This window comes from Mustela lutreola, chromosome 7 (genome assembly GCF_030435805.1).
Source record: "Mustela lutreola isolate mMusLut2 chromosome 7, mMusLut2.pri, whole genome shotgun sequence".
Classification (NCBI taxonomy): domain Eukaryota; kingdom Metazoa; phylum Chordata; class Mammalia; order Carnivora; family Mustelidae; genus Mustela; species Mustela lutreola.
Window position 1 is genome coordinate 60,085,449 of NC_081296.1, and position 22,162 is coordinate 60,107,610.

A 22,162-nucleotide genomic window follows, 5' to 3' on the forward strand; every position below is an offset into this window, starting at 1 on the left:
CTGGGAGGACTGTGTCAGCTATTTCTAGACTCTGCCTCTGCTCTGAAGGTCGTCCTGACACTGAGGGCGTTGGGGGCAAGAGTCGGGAGAGAAGTAATAAAATGAACTGACTGCTGAGTTTTTCTAATCAGGTCTTCAATCTAGAAATAAACGGTGTTTCAGAAGGATTTAATTTTTCCACTTAATTTTATTAGAAGGTAGCAAGCAACTCCTGAAGGGTTCTGGCCTGTGAGCACATGTGTATAGCCAGGGGCTTACCCTCTCTGAGTTGTTTCCTCGTTTGTAGAAATCAGGAAATTGGACTATAGGATGCAGATACATACATTTTAATGATTTTTGTATATCACACAGTGTGATGATGGTTGGTTTTATGTGTCCTCTATGGTTGCCAGGTTTTTGGTCAAACTTCCTGGTCTAGATATGGCTGTGAGGGTATTTTTTTAGATGTGACTAATACTTCAGTCAGTAGGCATTGAGTAAAGACGATTATCCTCCATTATGTAGGTGGGGCTGAGCTAATCGGCTAAAGGCTTTAGAGGAAAAGGCAGAATTCCTTCTGTCTCCAGACTACCTGTGGATATAAGGCTACAACACTGATTTCTGCTGGAATTTCCAGTCTTCTAGCCTGCCCCCACACATTTCAGATTTGCTAAACCCCACAATTCCTAAAAATTAAAAAAAAAAAAAAAAAAAAAAAAGCTCTTTCTCTGTGATAAAAGGATTAAATACTTTGATGAATGGAAAATGCCATCTATAGTGACAACAGGGTCTCTGAATCGTGCAACTGAATCTGGCATTGGGCAGCTGTCAGTTTGAAAACCTAGCCCCAGGGCTGCCTGGCTGGCTCAGCTGGTGCCCTGCGCAACTCCTGATCTCAAGGTTGTGAGTTTGAGCCCCACGTTGAGTATAGAGATTACTTAAAAAAAAAAAAATCTTTAAAAACCAAAAGCCAAAAAACCCCTTAGTTATGTTATTTACTGTCTGACTTTGGACATGTCACCTGACCTCTTTTAAGCCTCGGATGTTTAAGCTTAAAAGTGGGGACACGGAAAGCCTACCTCATTTGGTTGTTTTCAGGATTAAACGAGGTAATCCTCATTTAGTGTTTCACACAGCGTCTGTGGCAGGGGAACGTTCGTTACAAAGTAGCCATCGGGCTGAAGGATGTGAAAATGACTTTTCCTATGGTGGGATGGGTCCAAGGTGCGGTCTATAAAGGGACAAGGAGGAATACAATGAAGAGGCAATACTCTCACAACCTTGAACTGGCTGTTTTGGTGATACTTTTCCCTTTAGTTCTGGTAATTTATGCTCACCTTCAGGGGCATAACAAATTGTTTCCAACTACTAAAGCAGAATAACTGTGATGAGAGCCAAGGTTAACAGTCTTCCCCAAAGTCTGCTCATTAGAATAGGACTACCTCAAGATACTTGATTAAAAAATAACATGGCCCCACAGTCAAAGAAGTTGAGAAGATACCATCTATTATTTAAAGCTCTCAGAGATCCTGAAGGCAAATGAGCCCAGGGAAGGCTGAGAGGCCCCAAGGTCAAGGATACTATTTAATTTGGTTTAGCACAGCGGAGGCTTAGCATATAAGCTTTTTCAGGGGAATGTCTGCTGGTGTCCTGTGGCATCTGTCAGTCACACTCGGGAAATGCAGTTCCGTGGGAAACATACTGAACCAGGAGTATGGAGATCTGAGTTCACATTTCAGCTAAAATCTTGTGATTTGACACATATCTGGGTCTCAGTTTCCCCACATACAAAATTAAGAGATTGCAACTGTAAGGGCCTACTTAGCTGGAGCAGCCCCACCTTGGTAGGACAGCCATTTTGTTGTTTATGCAGTGAACTTAGATTGACCCTGCCCTCCAGAGGAACTCACTTAGAAACGGGTCTGGGAAACCGGTAAAATATGGCGGAGGAGCCTCTGTTAAAAGAGCCCATATACCAGGACGTGTCAGGTCAGGGAGAGATAACAGAGCCCAGAACGCAAGGATGAGTCAGGCCAGGTGGGGACATCCAATCAGTAAAGCGCACACACTATCTCCCTGACTACCAAAGAATGTGGGCCCCACCTTTTGGGTGCCAATTCTGACCAAGGTGATAGGGTAGTTCAAATAGCTACTATAGGGGAATTGTAATTCAAGTGGCCACCCGTGTGTGACCTAGCATGACTGTGCAGCTTTCTCTGTGTGTTACAATCTCATTGGCCACCTGTGTGTGGCCAGGCTCAACCACATGGCCTTTGCTCTATAAAAGTTAGTCTGTGAGGCAGGGAGGGGTCGCCTTCTCTGTAAGAGGCGGCCCAGGCCCGTTGGTTTGGTTCTCAATGCTTGGCAGGAAATATAGTTTTGCTTTGTATTGGTCTCGTCCTTTTGTCCACGGACCCTTCAGCAACCAATGATTTACCCTACAAAATGCTTTCGAGCTTTACCTATAGACTTGCAATGGCAAATACTGGACATTGTCTGAATTTCAGACCTCAACTTCTCTCTATCCTCAACCAGAGAAATAGCCATGAGTTGGCTTGCTCAGGCAGTTCATGTAATGGAAGTAGCTATCAGCCAATTTTGAACCCTTGATTTCCTCAGCTGTTAAGCAAATATAACAATATCTGCTCTCCTCACCTTACAGATACGTTTTGAGGACTTCCAGGTGAGGTAATGTAGAAAAACTACCAAGTCCTATTCTGGTGTCAGTTTGGAGTTTTAATTATCATAAAGGTTAGGGGCGCCTGGGTGGCTCAGTGGGTTAAGCCTCTGCCTTCAGCTCAGGTCATGATCTCAGGGTCCTAGGATCGAGCCCCGGATCAGGCTCTCTTCTCAGCAGGGAGCCTGCTTCTCCCTCTCTCTCTGCCTGCCTGTCTGCCTACTTCTGCCCACTTGTGATTTCTCTCTCTCTGTCAAATAAATAAATAAATAATCTTTTAAAAAAAAAAAGAAGAGTTAGTCTTGGTAAGTGGGTCTTGTCGCAGGCAGCTCATTAAAACTATCCGGGAGCTTTTGAAAGATACTGTTGTCTGGGTCCCCCCACCCTGGGTGTTAACAAGAGTCTATGTGGGAGAGACTTGGGCATCACCGGGTTTTGAAGTTCCTGAGGTAATTCTCCCCTGCAGCCAGGATTGGAGAACACTGATCTCTCTAGCTCCTCAAAACTCAAGGTGTTGTCCATAGAGGGCCAGTTTTGGCATTGCCTGGGAGCACGTTGGAAATGAAGAAATCCCTGGAACTTGAATTAGTGCTTCTCAAAATGTAGCATGCTTAGTATGAATTAACTGGCGGACTTAGCGAAGCTACGGAAGGGTGGAGTTCGCAATCCCACATTTCTCAAAAACTCCTGAGGACTCTGCTGACCCATGGACTGTATTTAAACAGCAAGACTGAGGATATTCTGAATTCCCAGGAAAGGGGAACTGTAGCTTATAAATGGTGCTGTTAAAATTGGAATTCTCTGACTGAAATGTGTGATAACGTTTGGATTCCTCTCTGCTCCAAGGACTTTTGGGTTATTTTTATTTCTCCTGTTCAAACTTAATACATACTTCCTTTCTAGGTTTGCTTCTATTTGTTCCATTTTTTCCCCTGCCTCATGTTTGAGAGGGTGATTTTTCCTGATTCTTAAACTGGTGGGAATGGACCAATCTTGTCACAGTCAAAATGGCATATGGGGCATGAGGTAGGTTCCATGACTGAAGTTTTGATTTTTTTGTGTGTGGATGATAGTTGAGTGTGAAAACTGAGTTTCAGGTGCAATAGTCTTCCAAAATAAACTTTTGAATCACTAAAAGTTTTTTGAGTAACAGATTATGTTTATGGAGGAGTGACTTTTTTTTTTGGATTGATTGATTTTATTCTATTTTTTAAAATATTTTATTTATTTACTTGAGAGAGAGAGAGAGAGCATGAACGGTGGGGAGGGGAGGCGGGAGAGGGAGAAGCAGGCTCCACACTGAGCAGGGAGCCCCATACATGGCTCAATCCAGGACCCTGGGATCATGAACTGAGCTGAAGTAAACACTTTACCAACCGAGCCACACAAGGGCCCCTGGAAAATGGGAACTTTTAAAGTTTGAGTAACTAAACAAGAACTCGTGAATTCTCACTCCCGAGGCAACCATTTATATTTCGTTTCCCCCACAGCCCAAAACATCAGTAGGTGTTACTCCTTGAAACGTCTTGGTGGCTCAGTGAGTTTAGTGTCTTACTCTTGATTTCGACTCAGGTCATGATCTCCTAGTTGTGAGAGGGAGCCCTGCACTGGGCTCCCCACTTGGTGAAGAGTTTTCTTGAGATTTTGTCTTCCTCTTCCCCTCCCCACTTGTGCATGCTCTCTCTTTCTCTCTCAAATAAATAAGTAAAATCTTTAAAACCAAAGTTTCCATTTTCCACACTTTGCAGAGAGTATGTTTATTTCTAGGGTACCAACATCAGCAGAGAGGAAATAATTACCCCTGGTTTATTTTCCAGCACCAAACAGAAGACGAAGAATCCCAGAACAGTAAAATTGTCCTTGTTCCCAACTCTGGCAGATTGCTTCTTGCTTCTTTGCTGTCAATAAATTATACAAAGGAAACAAACCAATGCAAAAACAAAACAAAAAAGGTAACATTGTGTATCAAATTAATTCTTTTCCTGTGGAGTGGCCTTGATGACTTCTGAGGTTTTGCAGGAGATGAGCTTAGATCTTGAATTTCTGAAATACCTTTTCTCTGAGAGGCTTTTTGCTTGAACCAGGCTTCACTGTTTCTATAGCAACCGTAATGGAAATTTTAATAGTGTCTACAGTCCAGTGATACCAGGACATCATCATAACCAGCTGTTGTTATGAATAACATGAGTTATTCATACTTGTGAATAGAGTATTCATAAGCTGCTCTTCCTCCTCCCCCTTCCTTTTCAAGGATAAATCAGGAGAAAGTAAACTGAAACACACATGGTGGCATTGGCTTAGATATCAGGAAGAACTTCCAGTGACAGAATGTGTGAGTAAAAGAAGTTTGGAATTTGCCTTTTTGTTTGTATTTTAAAGTAGGTCTAACTTCTTTTGATTGCTAGAATGCTGTCCAAAGATACATGGTTATTGAGAAATGACTTCTTAATGTCACTGAAGCAATAATATCTGGATCAGAATTTTAAGGTAATGCGTGCTGTTTTTAAATTTCTAACATGTATTTATTATTTTTTACTGATGTATAGGGGACATACGATATTATACTGGTTTCGAGTACACAACATAGTGATCTGACAGTTCTATACTTTCTGAAATGCTCACCATGGTAAGTGTAGTTCCTATCTATCACCATATAAAGCTATTACAATATTATTGATAACACAAGTTTTTATTTATTTATTTATTTGGCAGAGATCACAAGTAGGCAGAGAGGCAGGCAGGGAGAGAGAGGAGGAAGCAGGCTCCCTGCTAAGCAGAGAGCCCGATGCGGGGCTCGATCCCAGGACCCTGGGATCATGACTGGAGCCAAAGGCAGAGGCATTAACCCACTGAGCCACCCAGGTGCCCCGATAACACAAGTTTTTAAAAACATATTCTGTGTTCAGGGACGCCTGGGTGGCTCAGTTGGTTAAGCAGCTGCCTTCGGCTCAGGTCATGATCCCAGTGTCCTGGGATCGAGCCCCGCATCGGGCTCCTTGCTCGGCAGGGAGCCTGCTTCTCCCTCTGCCTCTGCCTGCCATTCTGTCTGCCTGTGCTCGCTCTCTCTCCCTCTCTGATAAATAAATAAAATCTTAAAAAAAAAACATATTCTGTGTTCACTACTGTGCTAGATTTCATGGGGTGTATAAAAGAGAGCTTTGTAATAGCAGGGCACAGCAGGGCAGAGGGGCACTGACATAGAGAGGCTGTGAGTAATGGCCGTGGTGGAGATTCTATGCCAATTGCTTCCCTTTCTCTGTGAAATAGAAAGCAAGGTCAGCAGCTGAGAGTGGGGATGGAGGGAGAGCGGCCAAGCCATGAGTTCTCCATGTCTGGAGTTTGACGCATTCATTTTCGGTGGTTTCCTGACTCCGGTTCTAGGGCCCAAGGACCTACTGTGTGTGAGCTGGCAGGCAGTTCACTGCCCTCACCAGTTAAAGGCCGGGGATTCTGGCCTGAAAGGAGAGCTCCTTCCAAAGGCCCTCCCCCTGCAACACTGAGCACCTCTCCACAGTGGCTGCAGCTGTTCAAAAACACCTATGAAATACAAAGACCTCTTTTGAGAGACCTTATCAATGTTTTCCAATTTGCACAGTTTATTACTAAGCATCAGAAATTCAACAAAACTGTAGAAGATCTGCCCATAGAAGATGAAAAGAAGAATCGGGAAGATGCATTTGTTCCATGAAAATTTATTTGCAAAGGGAAGATGCATTTTAATTAAATCTTTAATTTAATTAAAGATGATATGGATGTTATGATAGGACAAAAAATGGTCCTCATCCACCTTCATGAAACAATAAGAGCTTCTGAGCGCTATGGTATCAGGCTAGGAATTATGTGGTTTCCTGCAATTATGATGTTTGAAGGCTCAAATATCACCTTGATAGCGGTTCTCAAATTTGAGGGTGCATCCGAACCACATAATGGGGGCAGTGATTGCTGGGTCTCTTCCCCAGTTTCTGATTTGGGGTGAGGCCTGAGAATGTGCATTGTTAACAAGTTCCCAGGTTATGCTATGCTGCTGGTCCACATTTTGAGAACTATCTCCTTAAGGAATTAGCTGCCTCTTGTTTTTCTTTTTTAAATATATCAAGTCACATATCTTTAAAAATATGCAAAAAGTCCATTTATTTTTGAAAGGAGCCCCTTATGTAATCGAGCACTTTCTTTTTGATATCTCACGAATACTACCTAAGGGAAACTCAATTTTTTATTCATGCAGCGGCATATGTTTAAAATCAGGTGCATCAAGTCAAAGCAATAGCAGAAAATCTTCCTTCCCTTTGTTATTTATAAAATCAAAGGCCTCTGGTTCCTTGCAGTGCAAGAATGCCATTTTTATCCTTGATGATAGATCACTTCCATGTGAATCAAAACCAGAGAGGAAAGCATACTCAACATCTTGATTAAAAGAACTTCAGCTAGAGGTGTTCCTCTAGTTAAGAAGGTTAGCAGGGGGATCTCAAAATTCACCATATCTAAACTCTGCTGACTGAATTGAAAAAAATCTTAGATGGACAGACGGTGAAGGGAAGAGGAATGTAGTCTTTGGACATCTGGTAGCATCTGCTGCATAGACTTAAGAACACAGACTCTGGGGGCACCTGGGTGGCTCAGTGGGTTAAAGCCTCTGCCTTCAGCTCAGGTCATGATCCCGGGGTCCTGGGTTAGGGTCAGGGGTCCTGGGATCAAGCCCCGCATCAGGCTCTCTGCTCAGCAGGGAGCCTGCTTCCCTCTCTCTCTCTCTCTGCCTGCCTCTCAGCCTACTTGTGATCTCTGTCAAATAAATAATCTTAAAAAAACACACACACGCGCGCGCGCGCGCGCGCGCGCACACACACACACACACACACACACACACACAGACTCTGAAACCAGACTGAGTGGGTATGAATCCCACTCTGTCACTTATTAGTTGGAGCAAATTATTTAACCCCTTTGTGACTCAGTTTTCTTATCTGTAGAATAGGAATAATAATAGTGTTTACCTGACTGGAATATTCTAAAGATTCAAAGTTAGTACATTTAAAGTGCTTGGAACGGTGAGAGGCACAAAGTAAGTGTTAAATAAATGTTAGCTCTTCTTGTCCACAAAAAAGTCCACCTTTTCTATCGTAATTTTGGAGACTTTTTGTGGGATGGTTATATAGTTACATCAATTTTTTGCTGGTGGTTCTCACCTGGGATGACTTTTCCCATCACTCCAGAAAAACTGGAGACATCTTTGGTTGTACAACTAGGGGGAAGAGTTGTTGCTGGAGGGTAGCAACTAGTGGGTAGAGGCCAGAGATGTGGTTAAACATTCTATAATACACAACAAAAGCCACCACCACAAAGATCGTCCAGCCCTAAATGGGCCAAGATTGAAACCTTGATTTATGCTGTCTGGTTTGAGATTAATATGTGGATTCGTCATCATGGTGAGAGCCCAAACTGGTGGTGTGTTGGTAAATTTTTTTTTTTTTTTTTTAAGATTTATTTGACAGAGAGAGAGACAGCAAGAGCAGGAACACAAGCAGGGGGAGTGGGAGAAGCAGGCTCCCCACTGAGCAGGGAGTCTGATGTGGGGCTTGATCACAGGACCCTGGGATCTTGATGTGAGCCGAAGGCAGACACTTAACAACTGAGCCATCCAGGCGTCCCTGTGCTGGTAATATTTAACAGCTGGTTCCACCCCCACCTCCAACAAAGCCCCGATTTGCAAATATCTGACAATTTCTGTGGTGTAAAAATTCTTACTGTAACCCATTTCAAGTACCAACTTTATATCACTGAATGTAGAATTAGGAAGAGATAATGTACCAAAACATTATAGTTCGTGGCCACACAGGGCTTGGGGGTCCAGCTTGTCCAATGCAGTCTTTTTTTTTTTTTTAAGATTTTATTTGAGACAGTGCGAGATGGGGAGGGGCAATGTGCACAAGCAGGGGTAGGGGTAGAGGGAGAAGCAGATTCCTCAATGAGTAGGGAGCTCAGGACTCCATCCTAGGACCCTGGGATTGTGACCTGAGCTAAAGGCAGAGGCTTAACTGACTGAGCCATGCACCTGTCCAGTGCATTTTTTTTTTTTTTAAGGCTTTGTTTATTTGTCAGAGAGAGCATAAGCAGGTTGAGTGGCAGGCAGAGGCAAAGAGAGAAGCAGTCTTTCCACTGAGCAAGAAGTCCGGTAAGGGACTCTACCCCAAGACCCTGGGATCATGACCTGAGCAGAAGGCAGCAGCTTAATCGATTGAGCCACCCCGGCTTCCCTGTTCAGTGCATTCTTAAAAATGCCTTTCCTTAAAAAAAAATAAATAAATAAAAATAAATAAATAAATAAATAAATATATATATATATGCCTTTCCTATCGGTCTATATCTCCTCTTAGCTCCTTTATGGTGCAAAGGGAAAAGGATACCTTTGTTGGTACTATTTTTGTCTTCCTGTTTAGTGTTTATCTAGAGGTAGGATTGTTGACTTTCAGAGTTAAGCATGGGGATGAATAACTTAATTCTGGGTGCCACTGCCAGTCTTAATTTGACAAGTAGAGATATGGAAAAAAAATGAGGAAAATAGAGTGTGTAGGAATAAAACAAAGGGAAAGGCTGGGGATCAGTGGAGATGGAAAAGAAAAATTTGATGTACTGTGTGAGAATTAATAGTGTCCATTGACAAATATGTTCATCATTAAGACAATGAAATAACACAGAACAATATACAATGTTAAAAAATACTGTGAAGGGGCGCCTGGGTGGCTCAGTTATTAAGCCTCTGCCTCCGGTTCAGGTCATGATCCCAGGGTTCTGGGATGGATCCCCATGTCAGGCTCCCTGCTCAGCAGGAAGCCTGCTTCTCCCTCTCCCACTCCCCCTGCTTGTGTTCCCTCTCTTGCTGTGTCTCTGTCAAATAAATAAAATCTTAAAAAGATAAAATACTGTTCATCTGACAACTTTCCCTGACACATCTCCAACTTGTATTTTCTCTGTTGACTAGTGGCATCATTAACTACCACCAAGCAAGAAACCTGGGCTTGACCTCTAACTTCTCACCCCTTTCCCACCCCATTTACAACTAACTGGTGATGAGGTCCTATCCATTCTCCCATTGTTTGCCTCCTTGGCTTTCAACTTCATTGAGGCCCTAATCATTTGTGGCAGGAACTATGCCAGTAGTTTCCTAATGGCTCTGCCTAGGATTCTAATTTTCCTCTACAGAATGATTTTCTTGGTGGTTAACAGCATAGACTCTGAAGCCAGACTGCCCAAAGTTCCAATCTAAGCTGTGTGATTGTGGAAGTTTCTTTATTAGATCCGTCATCTGTAAAACAGGACTGACACTAGTATAACCTCATAGGCTGCTGAGAGGTTTAAATGAAGTGTTATATAGGAGGTACTCAGAACCACACTGTGTCACTATGTTTAAAGTTGTTCCTCTCCAGTTCCTAATCCTTCATCGGTTCCCTCCATCTAGAAATCTCCCATATCGCACTTATCAACCAGGCAAATTCCTGCTTACCCATTAGGCCTTGGCTCAAGGGTCTATTTCTCATGAGGCCTTAAGCTACTCATTTAGGCATTTTTTTTTTCTTCCTTTGGGCCTTCACCTTGAACTTTTCACTGCACTCAGCACACTAGTGCAGTCATCTGTTTACAAGATTATCCTCCTTAGGGAAAGTGGAAAGTGAGCTACATAAAGGCAGGGACAGCAGCTACTTTTTCATTTTCTTTCTTCTCCTTTTTTTAAATCTCCAGGACCAAGCAGTGTGCCTGGCCTAGAGTAGACAATTAGAAGCAACGAATAGTGTTGAGTATATACGGATATCAGAAAAGACTGGGAAGGGGGTAAAAAAGGCACTTGTTTTGCTATGCTGATTGGATGATGGGAGTTTTAGCCCTTTTTATTTTAGGTGGTTTCTGTAATGCAAACTTAAAAATGGTTCCCCTGTATCCATATAACCAATTGCCCTTCTTCCCCCTGGTTAAAAGAACAGACTGGACCAAAAAAAAAAAAAAAAAAAAAAAAAAAAGAAAAAGAAAAAAGGATTACTACATAGCAACAAAAAAAGAATATAATTATTAAATCATGGATGAATCTCAAAATTTTCTACTAAATAAGTGACACACACACAAGAATAGACTGGAGTGAGCCCGCTTGAGTTAAAATGCCAGGTCCACCACTTAAGGCAAGTTGTTTAACTTCTAGGGCTGCTTCTCATTTGCAAAGTAAGGATCACAAGATTAAACACTCATGCGCTCAGCAATGTGAGCTAAAGTAGACATTTCTGCAAGTTCTCCCAAAGACTTGGGAGCCCTCCCATCCATTACCAGTTTTGCACGGTGCACAGCAAGCACAGTTGCTTGCTGTAGACCACACCGCTCACTTGAGACCCACCCACCTTTTCCTCCACACCTCCTCTGATCCCTGAATTCAGAATTATTTTAATAATTACACACATTCATTCTTGAAAATCTGGAGATTAAACGGGGAAAAAAGGAAAAATTAACTCACTGGGAGCCTCACCATACGGTTAGGTTAACCTCTGATTACATTTTGGTACTATACGTTTCAGATTAAAAAAAAATGCAAATACATTCATATTCGTATTCTCCTTCCTTTTAACAAAAACGAGTTCCTATTATACAAACGCTTTAACCCATCCTTAAGCCAAGGGCGCTCCTCCAGCCCGACCATCTCCCCACTTCCCCGTCCCACGTCGGGCCTTTTCCTCTGAATCCCCAGCCTTCCCCGGGCCCCGGTTCCGGCCCCACCTGCCAGGCCTCGGGCCGCCCCGCCCCCGCCGCGGCCGGTTTCCATCCCCGGCCCCGCACCCCGCGCTCGCCGCCACCGGGGGCCCGTCGCTCCCGGCTCTTTCGAGCAACCCGTTTCCGGTGGGGCCAGGGCGTCTCCGCGGCGGCCCGGCTCCCGCGCGCTCAGCACCGCCGGCGGCGGCCAGATGCAGGCGGAGCGAGGAGCTCGGGGCGGCCGCGGCCGTCGGCCCGGCCGTGACCGGCCAGGCGGGGATCGCGACCGGGCGGGGGCCGCAGCCGCAGTGGCAAGAGGCGGCGGCGGCGGGGACAGTGGCGGCCGCCGGGGTCGCGGCCGTGGTTTCCGAGGCGGCCGCGGCGGCCGAGGAGGAGGCGCCCCGCGAGGAGGCCGCCGGGAGCCAGGAGGCCGGGGCGCCGGGGCCAGACCGCCGGTAAGAGGCTTCGGATGGTGGGATCTGGGCTGATAGGGGCTGGCCGCGAGGCAGGAGCCGCTACCCGCTTGCGGGGCGCACGCTAGTCGGGCGGCCGCGGCGCCTGCGCTTGCGCCTGCGCGGGACGGGCGGAGGGCGGCGGGAGCGCGCGCCGGGTGTGCACGTGGCGCGTCTAGGGGCGAGCACCCCGGCTACCTCCCCACGGCTTTGGGGTGGGAGAGGCGGCTGTCGGGGCGTCCCCAGATGCGGGAGGGGTCCAGACCCAGAATAGCTAAGAACCCAGGGTGTGTCAGGGCTGCAAAGCTAGCGCGCCCGTGGGATTCCGGTGGGGTGTCCATGTGATTGACCCTCATGGGGTGGGGGTGCGGCCAGGACTTGGTCTGGAGGAGCTATTGGGCAGCCTTACAGAACCGGCAGACATTCCTGTTATTAGGAGGGAAGGTGTTTTTTTTGGGGGGGGGGGCGGGTTGTTTTGTTCACTGTGCAAGGCCTAGCACATGGTAGGATAATAAAGGTTTACTCAATGAAACTCAATGAAAGAATGCTCCCGGCGGACTGGACTCCATAGTATTTTGGGGCGGGATCAGATGCATAGTTCGCTCTTCTGACGGCATAGTTCTTTTTTTTACTACATACGTCTAGGAACAAGGGGTCACTGGCCTTCGTGTTTTTTTAAACAATTTTCAACCTGAAAATAGATGTTTCAGCAGTCAGGTCTGAATTTTAATAGCAGTGTGATCGACCTTATTTACACATTCATAGACACTTCGTATAGCTTCAGTAGGGAATGATAGGCAAACTCTTACTCCACTGATAGTGTCCAAAGGGGTTTCAGTACAATCTCTTTATGAGCTGTTCTGTTATTTTAACATGTCTACTACCAAAGTGTCGTATATTTGAATTCTCATGTGCATAGATTAAAAAAATTTTTTCATTAAGGAAAAATTTCCAGCTACTGAAATGTGTGGAGTGTCTTATGCTCCCAGTAGGTAAGATGTCCCTAAAAATAGTACTTGTATACAGAAATATAGAGCTTGAAAAAAATTAGAAAAGTTAAAATTGTAACATATTTAACCTGGTTAGGATTAAGGTAAGTAATAAGTAAAATTTGATAAATTCTTAGGTTCAGGTTAGCAGGAATGAAGGAAACTCAGATCAATTTAGTGCTCACTATATAACACATTTTGTCCTTATAACAACTTTATACAGTTGGTTCTTGAACAAGATGGGTTTGCAGGTCCACTTATATGGGGATTTTTTTGGGATCCTGTTAATGTATTTTCTCTTCATGATTTTCTTAATGTTTTCATAATCTAGCTTACTTTATTGTAAATACAGTCTGTAATACAACATACAGAATATGTCTTAATCGACTGTTTATGTTATTGGTAAGGTTTCTGGTCAGCAGTAGGTTATTAGTAGTTAAATTTTTAGGGAATCAAAGTTATATATAGATTTTTCTATGGCGCTCCTATCCCGGGAGGTATGCAAGGCTCAATTGTATATATTGCATATATATGTATATATAACTTGATTACAAATTTACTTCTTAAACTACGTAAGTTTGTTTAAACTTTATAATTATGTCATTTTATATCTATTTTATATATAAAATCTTCATTTTTAAAAAATTGTTTAATTAGCCAACATACAGTACATCATTAGTTTTTGATGTAGTGTTCAAGGATTCAGTAGTTGCATGTAACACCCAGTGCTCATCACAACATGTGCCCTCCTTAATACTCATCACCCGGTTACTCCATTCTCCCAACCCCTCCCTTCTGTAACTCTCTGTTTGGTTCCTGGAGTCCAGGGTCTCTCTTGGTTTATCTCAGTTAATTGACTTGCCTCAGCTTTTATAGCTGGTATCAGAGCTGGGGTTTATACACCAAGATACTTTTGACTCAACTCTTTCCTATGTCTTGCATTTCTATGAACCAGTCGCCACTTTACTGAGAACAAGGTAGACACTCTGGCTGCCGGGGTCACATCTTCACAGAAACTGTAGTAACAGTATCTTTGGTACTGACTGAAATGTCTGGCACATAGGCCTTTAATAGCAAGTGTCATTAACTTCTTGTATTGAGTGAATGAAGGTGCTTCTATCTTACTCATCTCTGTGGAACTAAATTGAGTAAAATGGTGGTATATCGTGTAGAGGGGAAATAATATGTTTTTTGATTTATGCCAATATTGTAACCAATTCTGTTAACCTTTTAGGCTTTTATCTCTTTTTGGGATAGCCTTAAAAAAAACCCTATCTTATATTTTCTTCTGGGATTTTTTTCACTGCTTAGTTTCGTGGTTCGGTGTGTCAGTGGGTGTGAATGTGTGGCCCTGCCCTTGGGTCATCACTGAGAGCCTTGGCCTCCACTGCTTCCACCTCTGTTACCCCCACCCTCATCTTGTCAAAGCTATACTAAGAGATGTTGGAAGGGATTTCTCCTTCATTTTGGTTTGGTTTATGACCTCTTAGTTCCTTCCACTTCTTAGATTCTGAAGTATCAGTCATCGTTAGGCTTGCTAAGAGTACTGTTCTTGGTGCCTAACGATTAAGTGCGTCAAGATTGATGGCCCTGCCTGAGGCCTCCTTGTTCTCATGTACTGTGTTGCATTTGTGCCCCAAACGGAGAGTAATTGAAATGATCAGAAAGAAAAAAATTCGTAACAGAGGTTTAGCCAGGTAAGGACCAGCTAGTTACGTAACTCCAGAATTTAATACGATTTACGCCTTTTGCTTTCTACTTTGGACCACTACACACACATGACTGGTAAATGCAAATCAAGACGAAATAAAACTGAACAACTTTCGAGACAAGTCATACACCGAGGGAACTTTGCTGAGCACATTGTGTCTGCGAGTCTCTTGCCCTTAAATTATTCCCTCTGTAGGTGGATTGGAAGTTTGTGGAGTTTGGGTAAGCATATCATATCACTCCCTAAGGCTAATTATCTTCATTGACTATCCACTAGAAGCCTGGTATTGCCCTGGATATAGTCATTAACTTAAAAAAAAAATACTGGATTTGTTAGTATTAGACTTTTCTTTTTGATGAGCTACTAGCAGAGAGGGAGTTCACGGCCTATTGGCAGTCCTTGGAATTTCCTTTCCTTTTTTCCTCCTTGTAGTAATCCTAGTACACATTTATTGAGCACTTAGTGTGAGGTGAGAAAACTGAGGCACAGTCAGAAAACTCACATTTAGGAGAGCTTAAGTAACATACATGATCACACAATCAGAAAATCGCAGAGCCGGCATTCAACCCAGGCATTTTGATTCCCGAACTGTTTTTTCAGCTGCTTCCCTAAACTGCCCTGGAGTGACTTGAGAGTTGGAAAGGGACGTATGGTGGACTGTTTTATGATCCTTTTACACACTTGTTTTCCTCATGTCTCAAAATGGTAATGAAGATAATACTGATTTTGTATTCACTTATTGTGGGTGACAGCAGATCTTTGCTTTCTTGCTCTACATTCCTATGGCAGCGCTTTTAATCATTTCTGAATTATTTATGTCTAGGAAAAGATAAGGCAGCCGTTTATAGCCACATTAAGGAGAGTAAGAACTTGGAGGTGATTTTGGTTTCCGACCAAACTTTTGCTTTGCAAACAATAGTGTAAGTCCATTGCTTGAATAATAATTAATCCTAGATGCCCTTGGCATTTCCATTGCTACTATTTCAGTAAAAGGGAACTCTCTGACTTTGATGGTTAAGTTTACTATGGACCTGGAAGAAGAAAATATGTCAAATCTAAGTTGCTGGCAGATTTCTAAAGCACTTGCTCCCTCCTAGTCACTGAAAGGGGTCATCCTCATTGTGTCAGCCAGACAGAGATTGAGGGCCTATTAAAGTTCACACTTGACAGCCTATATTTCCCCCTTTTCAGAAAGCCTGAAGTAAATTTGGTTAGAAACAGAACGTGCTTAAGTGTCCTAAAAGAAAATTGCTTTAAGATTGACTCTTGGTAAGGGGTGCCTGGCGGGCTCAGTCAACAGAGCGTGCAGCTCTTGATCCTGGGGTTGTAAATATGAGTCCCGAGTTCCACGTTGGGGGTAGAGATTACTTAAAAATAAAGTCTTTAAAAGAAAAAAAAAAAGATTAGTTCTTGATACTGGAATTGGCCCTTTTCCCTGCTGCTACAGACCACTCCTCAAACATTATTTTGGCATCTTCATCCTTGCTAATGTTTACTGTTTTGAGATCTGCTTTTCTCACTGACCATCATATCACTTACATATTTTCGTTATTGATGCTTTTTGATAGTATTCTGCTTAAAATTTTTTTAATAAATTATGTACTTATACTTGAATATTACAGCTAACTTTTTTGATCAATGGTTCAGATGGTTTCAGAACATAAAATTTCCAGCATATTGTATACTTGACATTTTAATTAATTAATTAAGTATATATGTGACTTAAAAAAAAAAAGATGTTATTTATTTATTTCAGAGAGAAAGAGAGTATGAGTAAGGAGGAGAGGGAGAAGCAGACTCCCTGCTAAACCAAGAGCTTGATGTGGGGCTCAGTTGCAGGACACTGGGATCATGACCTGAGCTGAAGTCAGACACTTAACCAACTGAGCCACCCAGGTGCCCCTATATTTGACATTTTAAATATAACTGTCATATCATTCTTATACCTGAATGGAGTCCAATTACAATAGTGATTTGATATTCATCATCACCCACTAAAGAATGGCATTAATAGACTCTTCAGCAGTGAGAAGATTTATATTATTTCTTCTTTTTATTTCATGTTTTAATTCCACATCTTCTGTAGAATTTTATCCAATGTAACATATTTTCAAACCTGAAAACTTTTTAGTAATCACTTGCTTCCCTATAACAAATTTTTATTTTTTATTTTATTTTATTTTATTTTTTTTAAAAGATTTTATTTATTTATTTGACAGACAGAGATCACAAGTAGGCAGGGAGGCAGGCAGAGAGAGAGGAGGAAGCAGAGTCTTCCTGGAGCAGAGAGCCCGATGCGGGGCTCAATCCCAGGATTCTGGGATCATGACCTGAGCTGAAGGCAGAGGCTTTAACCCACTGAGCCACCCAGATGCCCCATTTTGATTTTTTAAAAAAATCTTGTAACCTTAGGGCCTGGATGTAAAATTTTTTTCGTAATAAAATTAAGATTATATTGATTAATATACAATTTATTTTGATTAGCAATTGTTATACATAAAGGTAAAATTTTATTGTAAATGGATCTCATTTTCCCTAATGAATTTATGCAGGTATCCATGGATGAATATTGCTTATTCCTGAATGAGATAGGATTCAGAATAAATTCTCTTCCTAATTTTTATTTTTATAAGTGTAAGGACTGAGAAACATTAGTAGATGGTAATGGCTGGACTTTAATCATATGTGTCACTCAACTCTTGTAATACCTTTCCAATTATATACCAAAATCATTTTTACAAATTTTTTTTTTTAATGATCTATCAGCAGGCAACTGGATTAGGTCTTCCTTAAATTCTGTTGAAAGTTAAGATTTGGAAACTTCATGACTTGCAAAAGAACTTGTTACTTGGTCTTTGAGTTATACCTTCTCAAAATCCACACCTATATTTAAAATTATCCCTTTTCTTGCTCAGGGAATTCACCACAGTCAGAGTGAGAATGGCTGAGAAGGGGTTGCCAGTCCTCAAGTACTTTCTAGGACAGCTTTTGGGAAAGAGTTTGGACACTGATTATCTGAAACTTAAAAATCCTTTTCATATATTTTTGAGAAATGTTCATGAATCCCCAGGTACATGTATACTCCATTTTTGGGGCTATTGACTAAGGTCACATTACTTTCATTTTTTTTTTTCCCTTTTTTAAAGGAAGATAGTTTATTACATGTATTTACCCAGAGAATTGGCTTTGTTCTATTTATTTATTAATTTTTGGTGTGGGGGCTATGCACCCCTTGCAGAATATGGTTTCCAGTTGTTCTTAACAGTGTCACCATTGTTGTTTTAACTGATGCTAAAATGAGAAATGGTGAGCTCATAATTCTAGACCACCAGGTCTGTTTTCTGTTTCAGAAAACAGAGTTTTCTGGCATAGTTACAGAGTTTTTAGCATAGTTACTATGCTATTGGGCTTCTGTTTTCTGTAGGAACATTAGTGATTGTTTTCCACCGTACTGGGCAAGTGAACTTTAGAGAGGCCATATAGATCATTTGGTCCTACCCACAACACTGCATGACTTTCTAGATAGATGTTTTTGTTTTGTTTTACTTTTTTTTTTTTTTTAAAGTAAATTCTACCTACAACATGTGGTTTGAACTCACAACCCCAAAATCAAGAGTTGAGCGCTCTGCCAGCTGAGCCAGCCAGGCACCCCTTTAGACTCTTTAATAAAGTAAGTGCCACGCCCAGCGTAGAGCCCAGTTCGGGGCTCAAACTCATGACTGAGATCAAGACCTGAGCCGAGATCAAGAGGTGGACACTTAAATTGACTGAGCCACCTGGGCACTCCCCTCTAGACTTTTATAGAAAAGAAATTAAGTGGTTGAAAATGTGTTTTCTTTTCCGATATCACGATTTCCTGATGCACTTCGAAATATCGAAGGGAGAAATAAAGACCATACTGACACATAGTCATTTCTTTTTTATGGATACTACTGATGAGCTTATTAGGACATTGGATTCATTCTTTTTGAAATTTCATTTTCTTTCATTAGAAGCCATTTGTGTATGTGTGTGTGCACGTGTGTGTGTGCGCGTGTGTGGGTGTGTTGCAGTACCAAGAGCAAATGGTTTAATACTGTTAATTTTTTTTTCTTTTGGATGGAAATCTCAACAATTTTGTTGGTTTGAAACTTTTCTATAAAGGTGTCATGGAGCTGTGCATGGGTGATTGATATAGATAATATTTCACTTTTGAAACAAAGTGAGGGTTGCTGGAGGGGAGGTGGGAGGGATGGGGTAACTGGGTGATGGGCAGTAAGGAAGGTACATGATCTGATGAGCACTAGGTGTTATATGTTATATGTAAATATATGTAAATATATGTTATATGTTATATGTTATATGTAAATCATTGAACACTACATCTGAAACTAATGATGTGCTATATGTTGGCTAATTGAATTTAAATAGAAAGTTAAAAGAAAAGATAATATTTCACTTTTGAATGGATGCCAAATGACGTTGACAAGATACAAAATCGATGTGCTTAATTTTATCTTGATGTTGCTAGGATGTTGTTTTAGAATCTGATCAACCAATTTGTCCATCAGCCTTAAATTATTAAAAGACAATTTCTGTAAAAACAGCCCTCTCAGGGATACTGTTCCCTACAGTCCATGTCATGTCTTTGATATGTGCAAATAGCAGTGAAATTAAAAAAAAATATGTAGGAGAGTAATAGAATGGATTCCCTGTTGTATATACTTAATCCTCCCTTTGTGTCCTCTTACTATTAAGGACTGATACAAATATGTCTGATCAATGCTTCTTTTTTGTTTCTTAAGATTTTATTTATTTATTTGAGTGAGAGAGAGAGGGAGAGAGAGAGAGAGCATGAGCGCGCAGAGGGGCCGAGGAGCAGAGACCCTCCTGAGCAGGGAGGACAGGCGTGCAGGGCTCTATCCCAGGATCCTGGGATAGTGACCTGAGCTGAAGGCAGATGCTTTAACCAACTGAGCCACCCAGGTGTCCCTCAATATTTTTTTAGTTGAGAGATAGCAAACACATTTTATTATTAACCTAAGCAAAGCATAATTGAAATGGCAGGACTGTTATCAAAAATTCATGTATATTCTTGGGTTATCAGTACTGTGATTCCTCCCTATCTGTATTTAGCTGTGGGAAGATTTTGCTAATGCATGCGTATTCTGTGAAATAATTAGTCACCCTGTTTAGGTTTCTATAATCTCTGGCTTGAAAAGATCATTAACAGCTACATTCTGGGAAAATTTAAAGTATTTAGTGAGTATTCATTCTCAAAGTCTAATGCAGCATGGGTTTCATTTAAATAGTGGACTTGTAATCTGTGGTTCTATTGTTAATCGAAAGGTCGTGTCTCAGGAGCTGGCTTCATGATATTGAGGACTGAGATACTTCACCCTCATTTTTTCCTTTTACTACAAGACTGATAATAAAATAACATGTCTTTGTTTGATATTTGGGCTAATTAAAGCTTAGTCTTACTGAAAAAGGCTTAATCCCTTATAGATATATAAGTCCTTCCAAGGAAGCTATGAGTTTTCTGGAAGTAAAGCTTGATGACAAATAAATATTTCTCAAAGGACCAAGCTTGGCTTCCTATTTTCCCTTACTAATCTTCACATCACTTCCAAGTTGTGTTTTGGTTTGCTGCTTCTTTATTATGCTGATATGAATTTGTAGAAACAATTCCTGTTAATTAAAAAAAATGTTTCTCCTCTTTACAGCTAAGAGAATCATTGAATTAAGAGGTGACTAGAGAATCTTCTATTAAGAGCACGTATTTTACATTCACTGGAAGGAGAAATTAGACAAGTTGATTTTTCATTTTACAAGATGGAAGTGGACTAAAAAGAGATGGTTTTTATACACAGTTGGCGGGCAGGGGGGCTCACGTTTGTGCCCCATCTGTTCTCCGGTTGACTTCCTGACAGGCAGGGAGGGGAGAGGAAAGTGCTGCTAAAGCTTGAGGCTTAGTGTCTCTGGTAGATGGCACCCCAGTGATTTTATGCAGAACAGGACCTCGGAAAGCTGAAGTATTAGAGTTGAAGAATTACAGACAGATAGTAATTATTTTTTCAAGTTTACAGACAATGGATAAGTAGGGTATACCTCCTCAAAGACTGCTAAGAATTCTACTTTTTTGCTTCTCTTCCTTTTTTTTGTTCCTTATCTTTCCCCCCTACTAGAGCTGTTTTTTTTTTTTTTTTTTTTAAAGATTTTTATTTATTTATTTGACAGAGATCACAAGTAGGCAGAGAGTCAAGCAGAGAGAGAGGAAGGGAAGCAGGCTCCCTGCTGAGCAGAGAGCCCAATGAAGGGCTCGATTTCAGGACCCTGAGATCATGAACTGAGCCAAAGGCAGAGGCTTAACCCACTGAGCCACCCAGGCGCCCCTAGAGCTGTTGTTTTTTAAGCTTTCTTTCAGGGGGAGAAATCCCATGGTGGTCAGTCATGGGTGTTTTGGAGTCTAACAGAAACTGGTTAGAATCCTACCTTCCAACTCACCAGTTACTTGTTATAAAGTATCTGAGAATTTGCTCAAGCTTCTGAAAATTTCAGTTTCCTCACCTGTAGAGGTGTTGTAAAGATTCAATTAGATGAGCATTATGTAATTTCAATTCCAAACTCATCTCAAGTATGGCCTCTCTCAAAATACCTTCCTATTTTGTAAAAATTAATCTGTTGGGGTGTCTGAGTGGCTCAGTTGGTTAATTGTCTGACTCTTGATTCTGGCTCAGGTCATAGTCTCAGGCTGTCGGATTGAGCCCTGCATTAGGCTCACACACTGGGGTGAAGCCTGTTTGGGATTCTCTCTCTCTCCCTCCACCTCCCCACCCCACCAAAAAGAATTAATCTGTTTCCTTTCCTTCCCTTTTGTATGCAGTACAAATATCTCCTAAATCTGTAAATTTTACCTATAATGACAGAAAAATACCAAGAAAAAAAAATTACTTATAAAATGACCACCCAGAAATAATCACTGTTCCCATTTTCAAGTACATTTTTTTCTATACAAAACTGGAAAGATTGGAAGGGGAGGTGAACCATGAGAGAGTATGGACTCTGAAAAACAATCTGAGGGTTTTGAAGGGGCAGGGGTGGGGGTGGGAGGTTGGGGGAACCAGGTGGTGAGTATTAGAGAGGGCACGGATTGTGTGGAGCACTGGGTGTGCTGCAAAAACAATGAATACTGTTACGCTGAAAAGAAATAAAAAACAAAACAAAAACAAACAAACAAACAAACAAACCTGGAAAGATATCATGATAAGACTTTTAAGGTAAAAAAAAAAATAATATTATGCTTATGTAAAAATTATAAGATACATGCTTGCATTAGAATCCTAAAAGAATAAAAATATATGCCAAACTATTAACTGTGTTTGGAATGGGGAAAATATAGGGATTATGTGGAACTTTGCCTTTTTTAAATTCAAATTTTTAAATGTGTGTATGATCAGAAACATAAATATTTTCTACTTTGAAAAGGGGTGTCAGATTCTTAACCTACTGGGCCACCTAGGGCCCCTTAAAGATTTTTTTAGTCTTTAAGAGTAAACCGTAATGCCCTTTTACCCCTAAACATTCCAGTGCATATTTCCTAAAAGCAAGGAAGTTTCATAGAGCACAATGGTTGCAGTCAGGAAATTAA

The 22,162-nt window shown here is 41.5% G+C and overlaps 1 protein-coding gene across 1 annotated transcript in view; it reads left to right on the forward strand.

Moving 5' to 3' along the window:
• Positions 1-11,376: 11,376 nt before the first annotated feature.
• Positions 11,377-22,162, forward strand: part of AVEN (apoptosis and caspase activation inhibitor) — a 175,207-nt gene continuing 164,421 nt past the window's right edge. The window contains exon 1 of the mRNA XM_059181085.1: positions 11,377-11,835. Coding sequence (XP_059037068.1) covers positions 11,593-11,835 — 243 coding nt within the window. The 5' untranslated portion in view covers positions 11,377-11,592. The remainder of the gene's footprint in view (positions 11,836-22,162) is intronic.